This window comes from Haliotis rubra, unplaced genomic scaffold (genome assembly GCF_003918875.1).
Source record: "Haliotis rubra isolate DU_JTF1 unplaced genomic scaffold, ASM391887v1 Scf359, whole genome shotgun sequence".
NCBI lineage: Eukaryota > Metazoa > Mollusca > Gastropoda > Lepetellida > Haliotidae > Haliotis > Haliotis rubra.
The window spans coordinates 144044-162647 of record NW_025767034.1 but is presented as its reverse complement, the minus strand read 5'-3'; the positions used below and the strand labels follow the sequence as shown (position 1 = coordinate 162647).

At 41.8% G+C, this 18604-nt stretch overlaps 1 protein-coding gene across 1 annotated transcript; it reads left to right on the top strand.

Moving 5' to 3' along the window:
* Window positions 1–9039: 9039 nt before the first annotated feature.
* On the top strand, window positions 9040–18100 carry LOC124285314 (trimethyllysine dioxygenase, mitochondrial-like). The gene is made up of 6 exons (XM_046721524.1): window positions 9040–9750; window positions 12264–12527; window positions 13900–14123; window positions 15472–15647; window positions 16087–16314; window positions 16878–18100. Exons 1-6 carry the CDS (start codon window positions 9291–9293, stop codon window positions 17143–17145), a joined length of 1620 nt encoding a protein of 539 aa, XP_046577480.1. The 5' UTR covers window positions 9040–9290; the 3' UTR covers window positions 17146–18100.
* The last annotated feature ends 504 nt before the right edge of the window (window positions 18101–18604 follow it).

Below are 18604 nucleotides of genomic sequence, written 5' to 3'. Positions count from 1 at the left end.
TGTATAAGTAATAAATATATAAAAGATGAGTCCAGTTATTTCTTCTTGCCAAAACTCCTTTATATCTGCACTAAAGTAATCTGAATGTTCAGCCATGATGAAGCAACTGTGACACATGGTCTGTGTAATGTAAGTCAGTAAGTCTGTCGGCCTTCAAGGATCGAATCCTAGTGTCGATGATTCGGTAGCGACGTCTACGGACGGGATTTTGTTGTGCCAACCTTCCAAATTATTGTTAGTTCTGTGTCCATCATTTTCAAAATGATTCCAAGTTGGCAAAATATTCATGATCTGTTATATATACCCAAATGCTAAATGTTTACAACAGCATTTCGATTATCCTACTCCAATATCACAAAATAATTTGTAAGCTCTCTGTTTCTTTCCGGATGTTGTTGCATGTTAAACTCCAAAATGGTAATCCTTCCACTCGCATAACGTAAAATAATAGTCTGTTTTTGCAACCTTAATTCTCTTGCAAATTGTTAAAAAGACATTCTCTTTAATCAACTTAGTTCATTTACTCATGATACGAGCATAGCTGTAGCCACCATAGCCACTTGCAAACCACTAAGCAAACATTCTCTTTCATTAATTAACACCGTCACGGTATGTTGACCACGCGATGTCGACACTCCGGGTTTTTTGTTTTGTCCATGGTTAGCAACATCCTATTTTTCATGTGTCGACAGATCGGGCTGACACCCTGACCACATGCAATTTGAACTTAACACCAATCAGGCTATACACCATAAACAAAACGCATTGATTTATGGCCCGCGTTCGGTCTCTGTCACATTATGTAATTACACAGACAGGCAGGTGTGATACTTGAACACATGACATGTTATGATGTCTGTTGATTGCAAAATGTTATACACAAAAAATGAGCATGTATTTACAAAACCCAACATCTCTATATATACACACACAATGAGCTGTGAGGGCATCTGCAAATGAACCAGCCGTTACACTTGAGTGCACACCCACCCACTCAGACTGGCTTCGGTATCCCGGCTGCTTTGTTTCTTGGGAAGTAAACCCAAGTACACAATATTGCACTTTTGATTTGCGATTGTATGCTTATAATTTTGTTTATATGTTTTTTCATAACCAGCAATGTATATTATATGTCATGAATAAGTGATAATTGTGTTTTAATTATGTTTGAGTTTTTGGTTGCATGTGACCTTTAAGCTTTTCTATGGGTATCATACTCTTTTACATGTCCTAACATAAACTTTATGAAAGAAAGACACGTAAGATGTTAATCAATAGATGAGACATATTCAACTCATATGAAAACACATGAAATATCGTTGAGATGAAGCTTGGTGCATGTAGGCAGCGTATGCATTTCATGCCAGGTGAGTCGACGGTCGATTGTCATCCCTGGCTGAGCGACCTAATTGCCATCTGTCTGATCTATTGTTTTCAGCAGCTATTCATTTATTTTGTAAGTTTTGCCCGATTTTACGAGTAAACATGCTTTTCTGGATATCCGATTACGCATCCCACTGAATGCCCAGTTAGGCCAAAGTGGATTATTTCAACATATGATATTTGCAGTTGTGTAAATTTTAGGGATACAAGTAACAGCCTAAAAACTCTTTTTTTTTCTATTTCCGACAGTACAGGTTCAGAATCTCATTGGGGCTCCTTTTCAGTTTAAATTTAGTTATTTGATTCCCCAAAAAGGATATATTTTCAGAGACTGCGTCTAACCTAGCTCCAATATTCTCTCTCTTAAAATTTTAGGTCCCATAGAATAGTAAACAGCCTGTCACTGAGTAGAACATGTGTTATGTATATTTTGTAAAGCAATAGAATAGGCACTAGGTTAGAAGAAATAGTGAGGAAGCAAATCATGATTGCGTCCATGGCTTTGCATACAGGTATGTGACTTGCATCACAACTACACTTGATTCACTGGGTCAATCACATCAGTATATTGCTCAGTTGATGACAACATATCCCAGATTATCAGGTAATATCAGCAAGATTGTCTCATTTGTGATATCTTGATTCTTATTTCATTTTCAGGAGCTAACTGATCTGACGAATTTCATATTTATAATTTACAGTGAGGTGCATGTCTTTACATATTCAGTGTATCCTTGAGGAAATAGCTTTTGCTCTATACAGAGTGGAACAATCAGCCCTGAATAAATGATTTCGAGAAAAGAATAGGTATCTATCATAACCTCTTTAATGTAATTTGCAGCTCAGATCAATTGTAGGGCACATGTTTGCCACACTTTCCATCCCTGACCAAGTGGATTGTTGCTAATGATATCACAGTATCGATACAGTCACTGGATTGTATCGTTCACATTCTTTACAAGCATGCAGTGAGTGAGTGAGTTTGGTTTTATGCCGCTTTGGGCAATATTCCAGCGGGGGACGCCAGAAATGGACTTCACACATAGTGCCCATGTGGGGAATCGAACCCGGGTCTTCAGCATGACGAGCGAACGCCTTAAGGGACCGTTCATAATTTATGGCTAGGGGGGGTGATGATGATTTTTATGGAGAAGCTTGTATAATGTGAATGACTCCCCCTAAAATTTATGTACAAAATAAGTGACCCCTCTGCATGTCATGTACAAAATCAATTACCCCCCCTAATTTCTAAGCATATTTTTATGTACAAAATTGATGACCCCCCTAGCTCGCCAGAACAAAATGGGTGACCCCCCTTAAAATCATCATCATCACCTTCACAGAATCTATTTTTTGGACAAATATTTTCTCATTGGTGAAACTGAAAACTAGCTACTCTAGGGATTATCTAAGGTAGCCCACCAGGCCTGCAATAGTCTGCAACTATTACAGACACTGGGAATTACATCACTGTAATCAGCTTTGCTGTGGGACAGTACATTCCGTGACCTTCTGGACTGTCAGGCACAGACTGGAGTTTATTTTCCATGTACAAGGACAACCACATAGTTTAGTCTGCTAACTGCCATGTATGTGCTTTCATGATGACATTGCCCAAGACGTGAGCAGCATGACTATACGGTAAAACTGGATACAATGTTTTGAAGTATTTGCTTATATTGTATATTGACTGACTATAATGTCTGATGTTTGCAACCTTGTAATATTTCTTGCAAAAGCATAAATTCACCCACAGATTACCATGACTCAAACTGTTGTGTGTTATTTATCAGTTGAAACAAAATTAATTAATGGTGTGGCCATGTTGATTATGTGTGAAGTCATTGGTCACATTATGATGTCTCATTTCAAGACTCTTTGATAAATATTCAACTTGTAGTTTATGATTTATGTTATGTATTTTAGCAGGTGACTTTATAAAGACCACATATCATGTTCTCTAATTATTAGTCAAGACAATTTGTTCAAATAATTCTTTTAGAAAAGTTATAACTGACAAAATGTCATAATGGTTAAATATTACATATAAATGCAAAATATATTTTTTACTATTAAAAATTCAAACTTTTTAACTTTTTAAAGATTTAATTATAACCTTTCTCCAGTGGTAGATGTATTACTTAGATTTTTAAGCCATTTCTTTAAAAACATCAGGCACCATTTCATGTAATATTTAAAATATTTATATGTTCACACATAATTTACCTTAATTTTGATATGTACCCAGCTTAGATTTATTTACAGGCTTTAAATATGTGAATGCGTCTAAATATGTGAATGCGTCTAGCCCCATCACTTTAGAAGAACTAGGGTTGTCGTGTTGTCTACGTCTTCTCTTCAAACCCATCCCTCTTTGGTGATACCTATTCCTCAGTGCACTTCTGTTCCTGAGGTGGTTGTTTCTCGTGCGGCGCTTGGTGTGATTATTACCATTACATCTCAAGTGACGTTTCCTTGCAGTGCGGCTCTTTCCACTGCGGTGGTTGATTCTACGCCTGTTTCCCATTCGGGGCTTGTGTCGAATGTGTCATTTACTGCTTCGGGTGCAGTGGATGGTTTCGGTGCGGCGCTCTCTCATCCTCTTTCTCCAATGATTCCTAGAGTGCCTTTTTCCACATCTATCCCTTATCATGTACCGTTGGGTTATGGACCACCACGTTATACTAGTGCGTCGTTTGCTGCTCCAGCACCGCTCACATCAGGACAGTTATCTGTTGGTAGAGCGCCGCTTGTTACCGATCCCATGATGTCATTCAGAGCGCCGCTTGCTTCCAGGTCAGCGCTCTTGTTTGCCTCTGGTTCGGCGCTTCCTCCCGGTGTGCCCGGTTCGGCGCTTTATCCCGGTGCTCCCGGTTCAGCGCTTAATCCCGGTGCTCCCGGTTCAGCGCTTATTCATGGAGGCTTTGGTTCGTCGCTAACTCACAGTATTCCCGGTTCGATGCTTGCTCCTGGGGCTCCTGGTTCGGCGCCTTCTCATGGGGTTCGTGCTTCGGCGCTTACTCATAGTTCACTGGCTTCAAGGTTGACTCATGTGGCATTTGGTTCGATGCTTCCTCAGGGTTCAGCGCTCACCTCTCATGTGTCTAGTTCAGTGCTGGGTCCACTCAGCTCAGCTTTTGCTTCCAATGCCAGGGACCCTACGGGTTCATCGTTGCCTCATGGGATGTCCATCTGCTCATGTGCATGGTTTCTCTACGCTGATCGTCTCCCCTCCGGTGGATGATGACATTGCTGGGAACTAAACAGAAAGCCTACTCGCCGTTCCTGGTGGAGGATCGTGAGCTTTTGCATCTGGATGGTGTCATATGGAAGATTATGGCGCCACACAACATGGTGTTGATGACTACCGAATCGGTGGCTATGTCGGTTGCACATGCTATGTCCCATCAACAGGCGTATATTCGGGCAGCGATGGTACTATTGGAAGAGCGATTTCAGACCATTCTGGATCAGTTGGCTCACTTCTTTTCGTATGTCGTATGTCATAGCTGTGCGTGGCACGGGGCCTTTGCACTTATCCTCATGGGAGGATAGGTTCCGTACTGATCTCTTTCGGCAGCCGTGGTCTGGCAGGTCTCTTTCCAATGGGGCGATTAGACATGTCGCCAACAGAGTTGGTCAAGATGCTCATTTACAGGTGTCAGTGGAATTGTTGAAATTCCAATGTTTGCAGGTGGAGGAATCGTTGCGTCGTCAACGACCAGCCCGTTATGTTCCTGTCAATCCGGACCTGCATGTGGGTTCTACTGCTTCCTTTCGTGGAAAGGGATCCTTTGGCAGAGGACGGTCCAGCCGTCAACGTCGGGTGTTCTCTGCTTCTCGACCAGCTTCCACTGCCGACCAGTCAAATTCGCAAAGGCCAGACAAACAGTGACTTGATGACATTAGAACGTGACTAGGTTCTTCCGCCTCCAGTCGTGCCCTTTCTGACTTCCCCAGTAGGCGGCCGGCTTGGGACCTATGCTCCCAACTGGATCATCTTGGGAGAACCTTACGTCCTCTCCATGTTATCCACGGGGTTTCAGCTGCCAATCATCGGGGATCGTCCTCTCACTTTACTTCCAGATCGCAGAACGTATCCCGCTCAGCAGACGGCTGTTCATCGATCCACAATAGACACCTTACTCAAGAAACTTGCGATCGAATCCCTGGGTCAGGCTCTGACCGTCCCGGGGTTCTATTCTCCAATCTTTCTGGTCCCCAAGAAGGATTCGGACAAAGAGGTTAATCTTCAACATGAAGATATTCAACGAGAGGTTTCTGCAGCCTCCACCCCATTTTCGCATGGTATCGTTTGCACTCCTCAAGACCATTATCAATCCGGGAGACTACATGGTCAGTTTGGATCTCCAGGATGCGTACCTGCACATCCCGATCTTCATGGCTCATCGCAAGTTCCTTGTCTTCGAGGGCACCCACTATCAGTGGCGTGTCCTCCCGTTTGGAATTTCTTCGGCCCTGTGGCTGTTTACACGGGTACCGAAGCCTATCACCAGTTTCCTTCACCGCAAGGGAATAGTGTTTGAGGCTTACATCGACGACTGCTTTCAGGTGCAGACCAATCATGCCCTTCTGCTTCGTCACATGCAGTTTGCGATACAGCTTCTTTGCCATTTAGGCTGGTTAATCAATCTGCAGAAATCGGAACTAGTCCCTACGTGCCCTCTTCAATTCATTGGAGCAGTGTTCGACACAGACGTCAACAAACTCTTTGTCCCGAGGGATCGTTTCTGCAAGATACAGCGATCGGTCTCTCTGGCACTGGCGCACCCCAGGACGCTTCGTCAGTGGCAGGAGCTCCTGGGCCTCTTGACGTCGGCTCAGGCGTTCACCCTCAGGGGTCAACTACAACCTCGTCCCTTGCAGTTCTTTCTAGCGCCTTACATCAGAGTGGAAGATCCCATTGCCTTGATCACTCTACCTCTGGAGCCCCATCCCCCATCTCCTGTGGTGGATGGAAGAATTGAATGTTTGCAACGGAGTTTGTTTAGGGCCGTTTGTTCCGTCTCACCACCTGTATGTGGACGCATCTAAACACGGGTGGGGAGCTCATCTTCTCAATCAACAAGTGGCAGGGCTGTGGTGTCTCGGCTATCACGCCTGTCACATCAACGTTCTGGAGTTCAGGGTGATGATTCTTGCAATCAGTCACTGGCAGGATGTCCTACGAGCAACTTCCCTCATGATCCAATCGGACAACGTAGCGGTGGTTTGGCATATCAACAGGATGGTGTCCAAGGGGTCTAATCAACTGCTGCAGTGGACCCAACAGTTCTTCGATCTGGTGGACTCTCTCAACATCTTAGTCTGAGCCAACCACGTTCCGGGGGTGAAGAATGTCATCGCAGATCCTCTGTCCCGGACGAGTCGTCCTTCTCCAACAGAATGGAGATTACATCCTCAGGTGTTCCAGACCCTTTGTCTTCTGTTGATGACTCCGACAGTAGATCTCTTCGCCACCCGATTCAATCATCAGCTGCCTCGGTTTGTCTCACCGATTCCGTACCCTCTGGCTTGGGACCTCGATGCTCTAGCCATTCCGTGGGCGGACCTGAACGCTTACGCGTTTCCGCCAGTGGCCCTTATTCCTCACATATTAGTGAAACTGCACGCGACTCAGAGGATGACTCTGCTTTTGGTCGCGCCCTATTGGCCAGCCAGAAGTTGGTTCGTAAACCTTCAAGACCTAGCCGAACCAGATCCAGACCAGATCTCCTGATACATCCGCTCTCCGACCAGCTACATTGGTCCCCGTTTACGCTCAATCTGCACGCTTGGCGCATCTACATCGGTCATTAACTGCCCAGGGCTATTCTAAATGGTTGGCTACTGCCATTTCTACAGCGTATCATACTTCTACGAGGTCACTCTACGAGGACAAATGGAAGAATTTTGAAGCGTATTGCAGGAAGAAGGGCGTCTCGTCCCCCACTACGGCCTCCCCGCAGATGGTGGCAGAGTACCTTCAACATCTACGAACCTTCAGAAAACTCTGAACTACACTATCTACCTACCTGGCTGCTCTTAACACCGTTATTGCAGCGACCTTGCAGGGTTCGAACCCCCTGAACCCCACCTTGGCTCCACCATTGCCAAACATCGCCTTTGAGCAGGACTCGCCTTTGAGCAGGACTCATCTGGATATTGGCGCTATATAAATCTCTATATATTATTAACTTCACTGGGTCTTTAGTCGTTTTTTTGTGTGGGGGTTTTGGGGGTGGGGTTGGGGTTTGAACCCCTGACCCCCCCTCTGGATCCGCCACTGCATGTTATAATAACAGTTATAGACCCGTGAAGGTCCGGGTTAGAATTGATCTTCAGCAACCCATGCTTGTCGTAATAGGCAACTAATGGGATCGGGTCGTCACACATGTCATCGTATCCCTGTTGTGTGGAATGATGCTCATGATGTTTGTCGCTGGATTGTCTGGTCCAGACTTGATTTTTTACAGACCGCCGCCATATAGCTGGAATATGCTGAGTGCGGCGTTAAACAACAACCAAACCAAACTACTAACAGTTATAACAAACTTAACAGGACCTCTAATTAGTTTGTTATGACCATAGTTTGTTCTATGTATTTTGACCAAAATACAGTAAATGGCCAGGACCAATGAACAGCTTGTAATATCCTTCAGCTATTTCTAAGCGTGTTCATTATCAACATAGTTTGCTGTATAATATAATTCCATGGCAACAGCTGAGAGACTTCAGCAGGATGAAGGTATTTTAGTTCGTAAACTGAGTAACAGTCCTTGTGGAATGGATTAACCACATGGCATCATTCACAGGGAAACTTATCCCAACTAGGCATGTCAACAAGCTGAAAAATATGTCCAAACGGATGGTTATGTGAGGGACATACATCAACAGTACTCTATGGACTCAGCTCTAAAGCTTTTTGCTGGCAAGAAACAATCACCATAGGTAGGTCAGGAAGGGGAAATTTTATTCCAGCTCATAGATTGAATTGTGAGTAAGTGAGTGAATGAAAATGGCTTTACGCCAGTTTAGCAATATTTCAGCAACATCATGGCGGGGGACACCAGAAATGAGCTTTACACATTGTACCCATGTGGGGAATCGAACCTGTGTCTTCGGTGTGACAAGCAAGCGCTTTAACCACTAGGCTACCCACTACCTCTTGAAATGTGGGATGCAGGTCATTGCCCTAATTTTTATTTCTGTGACGGGAGGGAATTTTTAACAGTATCTGTTAAGACATGTCTTTTTATTTTGTATGTCAAATATAGTAGACATAACAATAGCAAATTTATACTTTTGTTATTTATTACTAGTTTAATAACAATATATTGCAAATTTCCTTAAAATCAACTATTAAAATTAAAAAATTTAAATACAGAAATTAAAGTTTCTTCTAAAAAAAATTCCCTGTTTTCAGTATATTTTGTTAGAAATTATTAAATGTTAATCCCATTTTAAAGATTTTATTGCTAAAAACAAACTTATAATCAATTTAATTACTCAAACTTATGCATGAAATAATGCTATTTATTGTCTGTTAGTGGCTGAATACAAGAAAAATACAGGTATATGGCAGACAGTGAAAATTGACATTTTTATCAGATTTTTATCTTATCAGAAGGACTAAAATCTGGTAAATATTGACCAAGAACCAAGGGATAATTTCATACGCAAGTAGTAAATATTATCTACAGCAGTATGTAAGGATCTATTGTTTTAATACAAGCACCTGTTACATTGTTATTTCAGAATTACATGACAGCACAGGAGTTGAGTAACACTAAACATCAGGAGATAAATCACTGGATTATCAGCTTTAGATATTTTGAAGCTGCCCCTGGCCTCATTTCTACAAGCATTGTCAGAGTTGTCTCAAGATTGGACTACACCTGCTTCGTATGATTGTGTTTCCACAACAAACCATGTTTTCCACCTTAGCAAGAATCCTTACTGCCAAGAGGTACCCACCTGCCCGGAAACACAGCCAATGTTTGCTCTTCTTACTGAAACAACTCACTACTAAGTCAGTGTTCTGCCAGAGTGTCAAAGGATTACCGTCATATGCTAATGTCACACCGAAACATCCGAGGACTTGTCTTTTTGCAAGAAAATCGAGAAATCCGATTCAGTTCCGTTTTGCATCTTCAGTCTCGCAAAAGGATGATGGATATTTGTTGATTCAATACAGAGACAAAGAGGTTGAGCTGCCATACATCTGGCTGCGAGATCACTGTCGGTGCGAAATCTGCTACAATCATACCACTTCTCAGAAGAATGTGGACAATTACACTCTGTCAGACGATCTAACCCCTAAGAGTACCCAGCTGGTAGAGGATGGGGAACAACTCAGGCTGGAATGTAGGTATCATATAAGGGTAATGCTATTTTTGAGGGCATTATCATTTGCAGAAGCCTGAGGTCTTCCATTAACTGCCCGACAAAGGAGGGCAGTTGAAAAAAGACCGAGGGCTTCTGCAAATGATAATGCCCTCAAAAATAGCATTACCCTTATTATTGCTAAAATACATGGAATTTGTGTTAAAAAGAAAAAGAAAACAATGAAGGAATTTGACTGTAAGTTTACCCAAATCAACTTATGACGCGGTTGACTGCCCGAATGCAATTACATCATCGAACAATTCAAGTGACGTCACAACAGAAAGTGACGATATTCGACCTTGGCCTTTGACAAGACCATAGCCTGCAACATGTCAAACTATGTCAGTATTCGGTTTTGGTCCATCAGCAGTCTTAATAGTGCAATTGTTAAGGTTAGCACCAACAAGAAAGCCAATATTACCGCTATTTAAAGCTGGAATTCGGGTTGCTTTGACTTGTTTGACCCAGAATATCTGCCAGTCGAAAGCCAATTAATGTCGAATGAACCATAAGCCCACGCACCCACTATGACGTCACTTGACAACAGAACTGATAGTGGCCGCGGACCGCAAATTTCTGATAATGGGAGGGCCGTTTCATGATAATTCCATGTATTTTAGCTATAATAATTATTAATATCATTCATTAACTTGTTTGTTAACTTGACTCACTCAGTAATGGAGCATGGTTGGTGGGGTAGCCTAGTGGTTAAAGCGTTCGCTTGTCAGGCTGAGGATCCGCTTTCGATTCCCCACATGGGTACAAAGTGTGAAGCCCATTTTTGGTGTCCACTGCTGTGATATTGCCGGAATATTACTAAGCAGCGTAAAACCATACTCACTCAGTAATAGACTTGTGAAGGATTAGAACTGGTCTTCAGCAACCCATACTTGTTGTAAGAGGCGACTAAGGGGATTGGGTGGTATCCCAGTTGCTAAGATCGATGCTCATGATGTTGATCACTGGACTGTCTGGTACCAACTGAGATATTTACAGACCGCCGCCATATAGCAAGAATATTGCTGAGTGTGGCATTAAACAACAAACAAGACAAAACAAACACTCATTTATATTCCAGCTCTATGATGCTTTTGTAAACCCTTGTGTCTTGACCAGTCACTCCAGTGATTAACATAATCACCATAGATATAGACAGATGGGATACAATAAACTGCATCGACCAAGTCAGTGTGCCTGTACACCCAATAGTTGCCACCCATGCCAGCCTAAGACTTCAGTCCACCTGTCCTTATAATTATAACACACGGAAAACTCTTTAAAAATGGCAAATTTCTGCTTGTCATAGTAGCAAGGTTTAATACTTGAGCAAGGACTTATGAACTGGACCCATTTTCTGTTGCTGACAAGCATGAGCTGCTTAAGACTGATTCCAAGCATGATCTTTAGAAGAGAGAATACCATTTTTTTATCTGTGCAATAAATATTGAATTATGATTTTAAAAATATATGGGATCATAAATGTATATATTAATACCAATATTTAAAATAAGATGTGTGTTGACAAACATCCTGTGCAAGAGTGTTTATGTAAAATACCTGATAATTTGTGTCACAAACAGTGGCACGAAAAACGCTCTTAGGCCAGACCAATTTTATTTCTTGTTTTACGGATCCACCAGTCATATTTTTTTCAATAATATTTTCAAACTAATTTTGCCAGCTCACAAAATATAATCCTAATGTTTTATTGGCCAAAAATGTAAACTTTTATTTTAGATTGTTTTTTGCCCAAAATACACTTCATAAATTGCCAACAGTAAACTACTTTTAGTATTTAAAAAGAATATTACTATACCATAGTTTCTCAAAGACCAGTGTCCACATTATGTCACATTAAATATAGAAGAGTATCATCCTGGCTTGTGTGGATTAGTCCATTTAGCATAGACATGGTTAAAAGCCCCACATAGGTACAGTCCCATTTTGAAAGTCACTGACTGGAATATTGCTAGAAGTGAGTGAAAGCTAAATCAATTGTATAACCAGCGTCCAAGAAGATACATTTTTGAGCTTATTTGGGAGGGAGCAATACAGTAACAAGAAACAGATTACATGAGGTCATAGTGTTGTTTTTTTCACGTGCTGAAATGATTTTCACTCCAAAAACAATGATTACATTTCAAGCGTTACATAGTTATAAGAAAACAAATGTTGCTTGTTTGCTTTTTAATGCCACACTCAGCGATTTTCCAGCTATGTGGCATTGGTTTGTAAATAATCAAGTCGAGACCAGACAATCCAGTGATCATCAACATGAGCATTGATCTACGCAATACATTGGCATGTGTCAACCAAGTCAGCGAGTCTGACTACCCAATCTTGTTAGCTGTCTCTTATGACAAGAATGGAATTGCTGAAGACCAATTCTAACCCGCGTCTTCACGAGTGTGAACAAACCAAGAGTTTTCTGCCTTAACCTTTTACTTGTCTTTGTGTATAATGTTGTGTTACGTATATGTGTCAATATCCAGGGCCTGACGGACATCTCACACATTTCGACCTAGCATGGCTGGTGGAACACAGCTACTCCACCGTATCAAAATCAAAGACGCCTTTTTATTTGTGGGACAAAGAATCCCTCCAGAGGGAGCCACTTCCAGTAGTACCTTATGACGCATACAACGATGACTCAGGAGATGGCATCAAGAAAACTTTGCAAAATCTCCTCAAGTATGGATTCTCTGTTATAGATGGGGTGAGTCATCCTGGGGAGTTAGCCATTATAGTGAATGTGTGTATGATGGTGAACGGGTCATTGTGGTGAGTTAGTGTGTCATGGTGAGTTAGCGTATCATGATGAGTCAGTGTGTCATGGTGAGTTAGCGGGCATGGTGAGTTAGTGTCATAATGAATCAGTGTGTCATGGTGAGTTAGCGGGCATGGTGCGTTAGTGTGTCATGGTGAGTCAGTGTGTCATGGCAAATTAATGCATCATGGTGAGTTAGTCTATCATGGTGAGTCAGTGTGGTATGGCAAGTTAGTGTGTCATGGTGAGTCAGTGTGTCATGGCAAATTAATGCATCATGGTGAGTTAGTCTATCATGGTGAGTCAGTGTGGTATGGCAAGTTAGTGTGTCATGGTGAGTCAGTGTGTCATGGCAAATTAATGCATCATGGTGAGTTAGTCTATCATGGTGAGTCAGTGTGGTATGGCAAGTTAGTGTGTCATGGTGAGTCAGTGTGTCATGGCAAATTAATGCATCATGGTGAGTTAGTCTATCAGTCAGTGTGGTATGGCAAGTTGGCATGTCATGGTGAGTCAGTGTGTCATGGTGAGAAACAAATATATCCAAGAAAGCCCATGCAAGTCAAGAGTGAGGAAAGTCTCTGGGCTCAATATATTTTTATGATTATAATTTAGGAACCCTTTTTCAGTAAAATATGTTCATTTCAGAGACTATATGTTAGTGTAGTTGTCGATTGTACAAAGCAATTATAGCCTTAAGGTGAGAGTAACTCCCATACCTTACTGACTTTCAACAGTCAAAGTGCTAAGATTGTTTTGTACACTGGGACATGGTTAAAAGCCCCACATAGGTACAGTCCCATTTTGAAAGTCACTGACTATCATTGCTGGAATATTGCTAGAAGTGGAGTGAAAGCTAAATCAATTGTATAACCAGCGCCCAAGAAGATACATTTTTGAGCTTATTTGGGAGGGAGCAATACAGTAACAAGAAACAGATTACATGAGGTCATAGTGTTGTTTTTTCACATGCTGAAATGATTTTCACTCCAAAACAATGATTACATTTCAAGCGTTACATAGTTAGAAAGAAAAACAAATGTTGCTTGTTTGTTTTTAATGCCACACTCAGCTATTTTCCAGCTATGTGGCATTGGTTTGTAAATAATCAAGTCGAGACCAGACAATCCAGTGATCATCAACATGAGCATTGATCTACGCAATACATTGGCATGTGTCAACCAAGTCAGCGAGTCTGACTACCCAATCTTGTTAGCTGTCTCTTATGACAAGAATGGAATTGCTGAAGACCAATTCTAACCCGCGTCTTCACGAGTGTGAACAAACCAAGAGTTTTCTGCCTTAACCTTTTACTTGTCTTTGTGTATAATGTTGTGTTACGTATATGTGTCAATATCCAGGGCCTGACGGACATCTCACACATTTCGACCTAGCATGGCTGGTGGAACACAGCTACTCCACCGTATCAAAATCAAAGACGCCTTTTTATTTGTGGGACAAAGAATCCCTCCAGAGGGAGCCACTTCCAGTAGTACCTTATGACGCATACAACGATGACTCAGGAGATGGCATCAAGAAAACTTTGCAAAATCTCCTCAAGTATGGATTCTCTGTTATAGATGGGGTGAGTCATCCTGGGGAGTTAGCCATTATAGTGAATGTGTGTATGATGGTGAACGGGTCATTGTGGTGAGTTAGTGCATCATGGTGAGTGAGTTAGCATGATGAGTCAGTGTGTGAGTGAGTTAGCGGGCATGGTGAGAGTTAATGAATCAGTGTCATGGTGAGTTGGGGCATGGTGCGTTAGTGTCATGGTGAGTCAGTGTGTCATGGCAAATTAATGCATCATGGTGAGTTAGTCTATCATGGTGAGTCAGTGTGGTATGGCAAGTTAGTGTGTCATGGTGAGTCAGTGTGTCATGGCAAATTAATGCATCATGGTGAGTTAGTCTATCATGGTGAGTCAGTGTGGTATGGCAAGTTAGTGTGTCATGGTGAGTCAGTGTGTCATGGCAAATTAATGCATCATGGTGAGTTAGTCTATCATGGTGAGTCAGTGTGGTATGGCAAGTTAGTGTGTCATGGTGAGTCAGTGTGTCATGGCAAATTAATGCATCATGGTGAGTTAGTCTATCAGTCAGTGTGGTATGGCAAGTTGGCATGTCATGGTGAGTCAGTGTGTCATGGTGAGTTAGTGTGTCATGGTGAGTCAGTGTGTCATGGTGAGTCAGTGTGTCATGGCCAGGTAGTGTGTCATGGTGAGTCAATGTGTCATGGTGAGTCATTGTGTCATGGTGAGTCACTGTGTCATGGTGAGTCAATTTGTCATGGTGAGAGTGTGTCATGGCAAGTTAATATGTCATGGTGAGTCCGTGTGTCATGGCCAGGTACTGTGTCATGGTGAGTTAGTGTGCCATGGTGAGTCAGTGTGTCATGGCAAGTTAGTGTGTCATATGAGTTAGTCTATCATGGTGGGTCACTGTGTCATGGTGAGTTTGTGTGTCATTGCAAATTAGTGTGTCATATGAGTTAGTCTATCATGGTGAGTCAGTGTGTCATGGTGAGTTAGTGTGTCATGGCAAGTCATTATGGTGAGTTAATATGTTGTGTTGAGTGAGTCATTTTGGTGAGTGAGTGGTGAGTATGCATGTGTGTGAGTCTGTGTCTCTGTGTGAGCAGAAGTTGTACTGGTTGTGTTTGAGTTTGTGTGTTTGTAGTTCTACATGACTTGGAGGTAGCCAAGTATGCCATAATGAGTGACTGGATAATTGTCTATGTGTGTGTGTAGGGGGGATGATGGTGTTGTGAGAAAGATTAGATGGATGTCAGTAGAACTTCTACGATAGGTGTTTCACCACATAAGCAGGTGATCTATAAAAAACCATTAAGATATATTAAAACAATCCGCTTATATATTACGAGTAATGAAGATAAATCCCGAAAACTTTCCAAAACTATTGATGTTGCAACAGGTTGAGGCATCCATTAAAGATACTCAGGAAACTGTGGAGAGAATCACGTTCCTTCAGGAGAGTGTGTTTGGACGTATGTGGAGCTTTACCTCTGACCTCCAGCGAAGTGATACAGCTTATACCAACCTGTTCCTAGGAGCTCACACAGATACTACATACTTGAACTTGCCTGCAGGGTAAGGATCAACTAGGTTCTGTTTTAGCTATTTTAATTATTTCAGACATAATTATTATCATTTTTACATTATCATGTTTTGATTCAATGGAACAATATTGAAGGTAGTAGAACACCATTTTCGAAAAGACTTTGAATAGGTGGCAAAACTTCGCCCCAAACTGGAAACCCAACCAAACCTCCCCAAAAAAACTCACCTCAATTTCATAGTCATGCAATGCACGTGCACTAGCCTACATTTGCTCTACCTTTCACAAACAAAATGGGTTTGCTCATTGCCGTGCACCGCCTGCTTCTGGTAAACGCGTTCTCTACGCCGGTCCAACTTATCCTTGTTTGCCAGTAGGTGAGCTACAGTGCCTTGGTGCTGTTTCTGGAGGACACAGAAGAAGACATATTTCTTGCATGTTGAACTTCTGTTTTTCTGTGTTTGTTACAAGGATCCAGGTGTTTCACTGCTTGTGGCATGATGGGAAGGGCGGTGATACACTGTTGGTGGATGGGTTCCACGCAGCTGAACAGTTCCGCAGAGATCATCCCGAAGACTTTCAGTTCCTAACTCAAGTTGAGATTTCACATGAGTATAAGGAGTGGAACAGGAATCACATCCTGAGTCATGGGACCATCCTGCGTGTACATCCCGGCTCAAACGACTTGATGCTTATCAGGTGAGATGAACTCAGTGATTGGATGATGTTTTGTTTGTTTGTTTTTTAACACCACACTCAGCAGTATTCCAGCTACATGGTGGCGGTCTGTAAATAATCAAGGCTGGACCTGACAATCCAGTGATCAACACTACAAGCATCCAACTACCCGATCGATCGATATGTCAACCATGTCAGTGAGCCTGACCACCCGATCCCATTAGTTGCCTCTTACGATAAGCATGGGTTGTTGAAGACCAATTCTAACCCGGATCTTCACGGGTATATTTGATATTTGATCAAGTGAGATGAACGGAACCACATTCTGTACTGTGTGTTTATTAGCTAAGATAAGTATCGTTGACAAGTATTCACATGGAGAATAGCAGGCAGTTGGACATGTTTACCCACACACCTTGCTGCAAACTAACAGCCTGATAAATTTGAGGAATGTTTAAATGAAATACATATTTTGCAGTACACCATATACAGAAGTACACAACAGCATATCCGTGTGATTCTGTAGAAAGATAGATGGCTTCGGCCCTTCTGTAAGTGGCTAAATGTAGAATGGCTGATTTCAGATTCAACCCATACGACATGGCACCCCTCGACACACTTCCACCACGAGATATACCCAGGTTCTACTCTGCATACTCCAAACTGGCCTCCTACATCAAGAACCCTGCTAACGAGTTTTGGCTCAAACTCCACCCAGGCATGGTCCTGCTTGTCAACAATTGGAGGGTGTTACATGGAAGAGCCTCCTTTTCAGGAAGGAGGGTGGTGTGTGGCTGTTACCTGCCCAGAGATGATTGGATGAATAAGGCTAGAGTGTTCAACTTAGTGTAACTGAAGTCTCATGCATGTGTGATACTGCTGCCCTGGAAACAAGAAACAGGAAATTAATGTATTAGTATTACCAAATTTGAGAAGGAAATGCAAAGTAATGCTGAAGGGGTCGTTGTCGGCACAGGTACTACACAGCGTGTGAGCGTATGTCATTGCAACCTTTCCTGGGGCTTAATTCACAAAGTGTCCAAAACACTGTGACAGTCGTAAGTCTTTGATAAAGCATTACAATCACCTAAGTGGTATGAACGCTTTGTGAATTGGGCACCTGGCATTTTTCTCTTAAATTGTTTCATGATTCAATAGGGTCAATGTTTGGCACCAGAAGAGATTCAAGGTTGTTGAACTCACTGCTTGAAAATTCAACATTTTTTTTCCATTGATATCTTTGTTAATCTTTTTTCCCAAACTTAGAGGGGAAATTGGCTGAAGAGATGGTCAGTTATGTAATTTCAACATTGTTTGAAGAATCTTCTTCAGAAATCAATCATGGCTTTCATTAGCAATATTGAAACTACGGAAAGGCAACATGTATAATTTGTCTTAAACATCTTCTCTTCAGGGACCAACGGATGTCTGACGAGTCATACGCTTGTTCCTACCAATGATGACACAACAGATTTGTGTCAAATTCAGTTTTCAATATGGCCACCATATCAACTGATAAATGTATTCATGATTTCTGTCACTTTTGTTCAAAATGTAAAAACATATTTGGAGGTTATTTTGACCATGATCTTAGATTGTTTCAAAATGCATATTTGGTTCTGTAAACTTCTTCCCGGACTATACTGAAATAAGTAGACCAAAGGAGCTTAAGCATGTACGTTTTGATCATATTTTGTTCAATGTTTTGAGATCATTACATATTAGTATCAGAAGTTAGTTCTCATTAAAGTGAGTTAACATTTAACCTTACCTCTGCTATTTATATTTAGTCCTCAGTATTTATGCAGAAAATACTTGAACATGATTACTAATAGCAACATGTGTTCAATCACTATGCAGGTGAGCTACAGAACCCTGGCACTAAATCTGTATAACTGACGGTAATATAATCAATAGAGAGAATCATAAACCACTCTCAATTATATGATAAACATGTCCAGTAGCATTACCAGTAGCTCCCTCCACTAACACAGTTGGCATAGAAACGTATGGTGTACTTGGTGGAACAGCAGAATCCCTTGTATGTGATGGTGGCATGTAAATCAACCTGACAGCCATGTGATGGACCAGGGTGCCGTTGTACAAAGCAACCTTAGTGCTGTGCCAGTCGTAAGTCTGTGTTAAGGTATGGGAGTTACGATCACCATAGTGCTAAAGATCGCTGTGTGCAATGGCACCCAGAACTCCAGTCAATGATTTTGTTGAAATAAAGAATGTTAAGTTATCCATAATAAAGAAAAGGATTAGAAAAATGAAAATCAAGCATTATTTAAGTGTTAATTTTATTTGT

What these genes read in the sequence shown, in the direction of transcription:
- LOC124285314 (XM_046721524.1), top strand. Translation starts at nt 9,291, where the DNA reads ATGATTGTGTTTCCACAACAAACCATGTTTTCCACCTTAGCAAGAATC. An exon ending in GGAACAACTCAGGCTGGAAT is followed by an intron (nt 9,751 to 12,263) that starts GTAGGTATCATA and finishes GTCAATATCCAG; the next exon opens with GGCCTGACGGACATCTCACA. An exon ending in GATTCTCTGTTATAGATGGG is followed by an intron (nt 14,124 to 15,471) that starts GTGAGTCATCCT and finishes ATGTTGCAACAG; the next exon opens with GTTGAGGCATCCATTAAAGA.